The sequence below is a fragment of the Arachis ipaensis genome, chromosome B4 (assembly GCF_059453495.1).
Source record: "Arachis ipaensis isolate K30076 ecotype BB chromosome B4, ASM5945349v1, whole genome shotgun sequence".
NCBI classification, from domain to species: Eukaryota; Viridiplantae; Streptophyta; class Magnoliopsida; order Fabales; family Fabaceae; genus Arachis; species Arachis ipaensis.
In genome coordinates, this window is record NC_142439.1 from 122,976,604 (window position 1) to 122,982,632 (window position 6,029).

Below are 6,029 nucleotides of genomic sequence, written 5' to 3' on the forward strand. Positions count from 1 at the left end.
GCAAAAAAACGACGGCTATCTCTCCCGTCGATAAATTTCGACGGCTTGCTGTCGATATTTAAAAAAATAAAATTTAAAAATAAAATAATAAAATCGACGGCCTGGTCGTCGATTTTTTTATGCTGCATTAACCCTTCTTAAACTATCGTCGTATCGTCGACGAACTAGGGAGACGAAAATACTTTTATTTTAAAATCGACGACCATGTCGTCTATTTTTATATTTAAAATATCGACAACAGTTCCGTTGATAAATTGGAACAGTCTAGATTGCTTTCCAAAATTAAATGAATAGTGTGGATTTAATGTATAAAATAGACGTAAAAGACGTTGCTTTTTTTTCAAATTAAAATCGACAACTCTACGTCGATTTTTATTGCTAAAAAAAACAATCCTGCACCCACTTCCCGCTTCCATGTTCAGAAGCACAGTTTTGGGTCAAAGGGAGCAACACACAGTGACCCACCAATTCAAAAGTAGTAGCACTCAGTTACTCTCTCCCTCTCTAGCGATCCCACAGCCGAGTTGAACAAAGCCTCCATATTCTTTTCTGCATTCCTCACAAACCCTCACTATCCGCTGCCGCCATCACGGTTATGCCACTGTCACTCCGTTTGCTCACGCCGCCGCGTGCTCTGTTGCTGCCGTGCCGCTGTTGCTCCCCACTGTTGCTCCTCTTGCTTGCGCCGCCGCTGCTCCTTCTCTCTGTTGCTGCCGTCGCTCCTCCTACTTTGGTCCTTTTCCGCTCTCTCTCAATCAAGCTCACAAGAACCAGGTATCGTTTTCTAACTGTTACTGAACTCTTTCCAAAGCCAACTTCAGTTTCATTTGGAAATTCCCTATTTCAGGTGTAAACTTGACCTAATTGTAATATCCTGTTCTCTAAATTTAAAGAGAATATATAATATATGTTGCGAAATCGATAATTTAAGTTAGCTCAAGAGAGACCATAGCTTTTGCATCTCCTGAAGCATTGAGTCCTTTACAATTGAGCCTGAAGTAAGGAGAATCAAAAGACTCAAATCTCATTTGTCACACAAAATCTAGGACGAAGATCAAGTATAGCTCTTCTCTAATCCTACTTCTTAGTTTCAATAGGATTTTTTTTTTATAGATCCTAGTTTCAATAGGATTGATTTCTTATTATTTGAACACATTAATTTGAATCACCTAATTAATAATATTTGGATAAATTATATTCAATTTCCTAAAATATTTCTAAATTATTACATTCATCTCTTCTCTAATTGTCTAATTTATACTAGCCATCCCTAACTTATGATTTTTATTTTTGAAGTGATTTTGAATTTTTGATATACTTGCTGCTTTGGTACAAGGAACAAGAAAATTGGAGTTGAAAAGGTAAGTGAATTGCATGCAGTTCCAATTAAGGATCCAGCTTCCAGATTGAAAAAAAAATTGAATACTTTTTACTGTTGTATCTTGGTTCTTGAATATAGTTCTTTTCTTTTTTTTTTTTTTGTCTTGCTGTGCAGTGTAGCAGTGCTAGTTGTTCCAATAGTCAGTTCAGTGGTTGCTCTGGTGGTTGGAATTGTTATTGGGATTTATATCTGGAAACACAGATACATTCAAAAGAAAAGAAGAGGTAAGTGACTTATTAGTACCTTACTGTACTTACTTAGGAGACAATTATGTTTAAGAATGTTTACTCACTCGATCATCATTCTGGCTTCTAGGTTCATATGATGCACGTTTTGCATTTTCATAGGCTTGTATAGATATATAAATATATAATATAATATAAAGTCTCTCTGTATACTTCGCTGGAAGTTGTACTTTAGTGGCAAATTTGTTTGATCGGTTATTGTAGTTGAAATTTCTATTTTGCCTTATTTAAGAGAGATCGTTTTTACTTATTATTAGTTCTCCATGCATCATGGTCCCCTTTTGAAATATTTGTCTTCGGATACTGTGTACTCTTTATGTGTTTAATTAATATAATGATCATAATATAAGCTAATTCATGTGTCGTAATTAATCCTTGTTAAGGAATTATGAAAGTCCCATTTAAATATGGGTTATATGGCGTCCCCTGCTAATTCTTGATTATTAACTACAATAATAAACAAGTAAAAAGTATTTTAAGGCAAAAAGAAATGAGTATAGCATAGGTAGATACTAAGGGAAACTCATGTATTATAGTTATCTATAATTTGTGGAGTTTGGATCCTTGGAAGGTCCTCTTCCATCAAAGCTCTTCAGCATTCCTCAAATTCAGCAAGTGTAAGTTCCTAAGATCCTTATTTTGAATCTACCTTTATTATGTTATATAAAAATTGATGTTATTTGCATTGTAGGAAACTGAGGAACAATGAATTGAACAATACATTAGACTTAGGTGACAACATTTGTCCATTGCAGCTTGTTGATCTTCAAGACAACTAGATTTCCTTAGTAATCCTCCGTTCGCAATACAAAAACACATTGATGTAATTATCTGGTTAGAAAATATTTGCATGGTTTAGGAAGTTGATTAACAATTATAAATGTTTAATCTCTTGAATTTCAGTCTTATAGGAAATCCAGTGTACAGTGTTCTCTCAAACACGAACTACTGCCAACTTCAGCAGCAGCCTAAGCAACCTTACTCGACAAGCTTGGCGAATTACTTGATAAGCTTATTTTAAATTCAAAGTAGCTTTAGTCAGAAGGGTAACTTTCATTACAAAACCTGTTTATAACTTAATCATAAATGGTTGGATCATTGGCAGTATGTATGGAGTCTTATACTATAGGCTTAACCTTAAAAGGATTAGTCCTTTCTGTGGGAAGTGGATGAAGAATAAATAGTACAATAAATAGTAAAAGGTTGAATGAATCTGATTAAAATTGTGAACTCTTACAGGTTGCATTCAGGACCAAGGTATTCCATCCCAAAATAAACAGTAATGGCAATATTTGCCTAGATATACTGAAAGAACAATGGAGTCCTGCTTTTACTATATCCAAGATAATGCATGCATGGACATATTTTTCTTCTTCTGTTTCATGATATGATATGTTGTATAAATGCTTATTGTTAAAGCTAATGATTTTATGCAGGTGCTGCTGTCAATATGTTCATTGCTAACAGGTCCTGCTGTCAATATGGTATAAAAATTGTATTTTATAAAACGATATTGCAGTCTAAACAGAGCACAAATTATTTTTTGTTTTTTTTTAAATGTGATTTTGTGTTTTTTTTTTTCTTTAGGATGAGTTAAGACAATTCAAACATGGCTAGTAGACTTAAGGGAGGTGTAAGAGTAAAGAATCCAAACATGGCTAGTAGCACTAAGAAGATGCACTGAAGCTTAGCTTAGTCTTCATTCAAAACTATTTAGTATTAACGTCTAGGGAAGTTGCTATCATTACCATAAAAGGTTTCCTTCTTTAACATTGCTTCTTTATTTCTTTTAATAAAAAATATCATAAAAATAGGTTATCACATGTAATTTCTTCCTACAGAGAACCAAAGACATCAAGAGCCACACGGTATCTAATCCCATAGGTCCATATGATCCTTCATTTGCAAGTTCCAACAATAACCTTCCCATTCACATATACATATACATATACATATACATAAACATAACATGCTTTCTTTATTGCTATATATTCTGCACCTGATCCCCCCACTAGTCTTTTAAAACTATATTTTTCATAATATTTTCTATGTTGGTGACAAACATATTTGTCTATTTCTATCCAAGAATTCCAATTCCATAGATTTTGAAATTAAAATCATCATCCATTTTGAACCCACTAGGCATATATGATGGATGGTGATGATGAGTATATTCAAGCATCTAAAGGGAAGAATGTTGAAAGTTTCACATGTTCAGAAGTAGCACTACCACAGAACAAAAATGCTAAGAAGAAAAAGAGTAAGATAGAGAACAAGAGAAGGTTCAGTGATGAGCAAATTAGATCACTTGAGTGCATATTTGAGTCAGAGTCCAAGCTTGAGCCAAAGAAGAAGATTCAGCTAGCAAGAGATCTTGGATTGCAGCCAAGGCAAGGTTTTATATGGTTTCAGAACAGATGGGCAAGGTGGAAATCAATTTAAGCTAAATTTATATGATTGATATAAGTTTAAGGCTTTATATGCAGTAATATTACAAATTTGGTGGTGAAGTTTATGACTGTGTGGTCTTGGTTAAGTAAAATCTATAACCTCATACTAAATTAGCAAACAGATAAGCCTCTCACATGGAACATATTAAGATTGCTCGGAAAGAAATCAAGCAAACTGTTGCAAGTATTTCGAAACAAATAACAAAACTTGCTAGGACATGCATTTTTGAAAACACGTTTGTTCGACAGCATCTTTCAGAATAATAAAAAATGGCATAAATATCCTGAACTCATTGTAGTTTAAGATGATGTAGGCTACTAAAGCATTCTTGTTATTTTTCTGTTTTCTTATTGGTTGACTTTAAGAAATATATTGGATGATTGATAAATCCATTTCAGCTTATTTGTGAAGTTTGTTTCTCCTCTTGGACTCTGACACTAGTGTTTACCTGACAGATCACTTTTCCTTTTAATGGTCCTTTATAGAAAGCATATGGACTTGCCTCCTGAATTTGACAGATCACAAGTTTAGTTAAGGTATGTATCTGAATATATTATGAATTGTTAAAGAATGTCATTTTAATAAATTTTCTTTAATTTTCTGTTTTACCTTTTAATAAAATGTGTATAGGATATGGTTGGTAGAGATGGAGATCGCAGCCGTGGCCGAGGCCGAGGCCGAAAGGGGAGCCTCAGATTCACATGATGCCTACTCTGGGTGTGCCAAGATCATGCACTCAACAAGCCAATAAACCTTCCAACACTGCCTCACATGGTGTGCAGAGTGATCCAAGCTATTTAATTACTTTACTTTAAATATTTTGTATTATTAGTGGATTGCAATTTAAATGAATATAAGTCTAAATTTAGTTATTTATCTTATCTTGAGTTTTCATATTAGAGGATTATTTATTACTTTGGTAAGTTTGTAAACTCATTATCTAATATTTAGTATAAATTTTATATTTATATTTAAAAGTTTATTTGTCTTGTTATCTAATATTCTGTATACATTTTATTTATATATTTAAAAGTTTATTTGCATTAATTGTTTACTATTTTTCAAATAAAAAAAATAATTAAAACATATAACTATTAAAATCGACGGCAACTGTGTCGATTTTATTAAATCAAATATCGACGGCAATGCTGTCAATTTTATTAAGCATATTTTAGACGAAACTGTTGTCGATTTTATTGAATCAAATATCGATAACAATGTTGTCGATTTTATTAAAACATATTATAGGCAAAACTGTTGTCGATTTATTTGAAACAAATATCGACATAAGTGCCGTCGATTTTATTATATAAAATCGACGGCAACGTTGTCGATTTTAGTAAGTATGCAGAATTTTCAATATCATATTATAGACGAAAGAGCTGTCAATTTTATTACATTATTATCGACGACAAGGCAAGCCGTCGATTTTATTAGAATTTTAAAAAATCTACAAGCTTAATAGCGACCACCTCCTGCGTCCATTTTGCCGTCGAAATTTAATATTATCGACGGCTTAGCCGTCGATTTTAACGATGTTTCTTGTAGTGTATTGGCTTATGTATTCTAAATTGTGCCATTCAATTTGATATATCGTTCCTCCTTCTCTTTTCTTGACTCCATTGTTTGAGCATCCTTGTTTACCTGCAATTGCATTTATTCTTTCAAATTCTCGCGAACGCGGTCCTTGTCGCTTTTTCTTTCTTTTCTATGGTCTATTATCCTTCTGAGTATACTTCTTGCGACCGTTAAACTTAGGTAAACGACACCTTAGTCCTTTAGGACACATTTGGTGAATGCAAAAGATGAAACTCGTAAGTATACGACATCACAGGGAGTTGTGAAACTTTGTTTTACGTGAAAGAGTTCTGTTGATATGGGATTTATGACCAGTGGTAAGGTTTGCAAAGTGTTTAACAAAGTTGAGAACCTTCGCATGAGTTGCTCAATGA

General features: G+C 33.3%; 1 protein-coding gene across 1 annotated transcript; it reads left to right on the top strand.

The window, feature by feature from the left end:
* Positions 1 to 3,029: 3,029 nt before the first annotated feature.
* Positions 3,030 to 4,608, top strand: LOC107639607 (homeobox-leucine zipper protein ATHB-12-like). Its single transcript, XM_016343155.3, has 3 exons — positions 3,030 to 3,110; positions 3,769 to 4,052; positions 4,533 to 4,608. The coding sequence occupies exons 1-3, from the start codon at positions 3,030 to 3,032 to the stop codon at positions 4,606 to 4,608; spliced, it is 441 nt and encodes a 146-aa protein (XP_016198641.1).
* The last annotated feature ends 1,421 nt before the right edge of the window (positions 4,609 to 6,029 follow it).

Excerpts from the sequence above, each read along its gene's own strand:
- LOC107639607 (XM_016343155.3), top strand. The coding sequence starts at position 3,030 with ATGCTTATTGTTAAAGCTAATGATTTTATGCAGGTGCTGCTGTCAATA. Across the intron at positions 3,111-3,768 it reads CAGGTCCTGCTGTCAATATG|GCATATATGATGGATGGTGA; the intron begins GTATAAAAATTG and ends TGAACCCACTAG. Across the intron at positions 4,053-4,532 it reads TTTCAGAACAGATGGGCAAG|ATCACTTTTCCTTTTAATGG; the intron begins GTGGAAATCAAT and ends TTTACCTGACAG.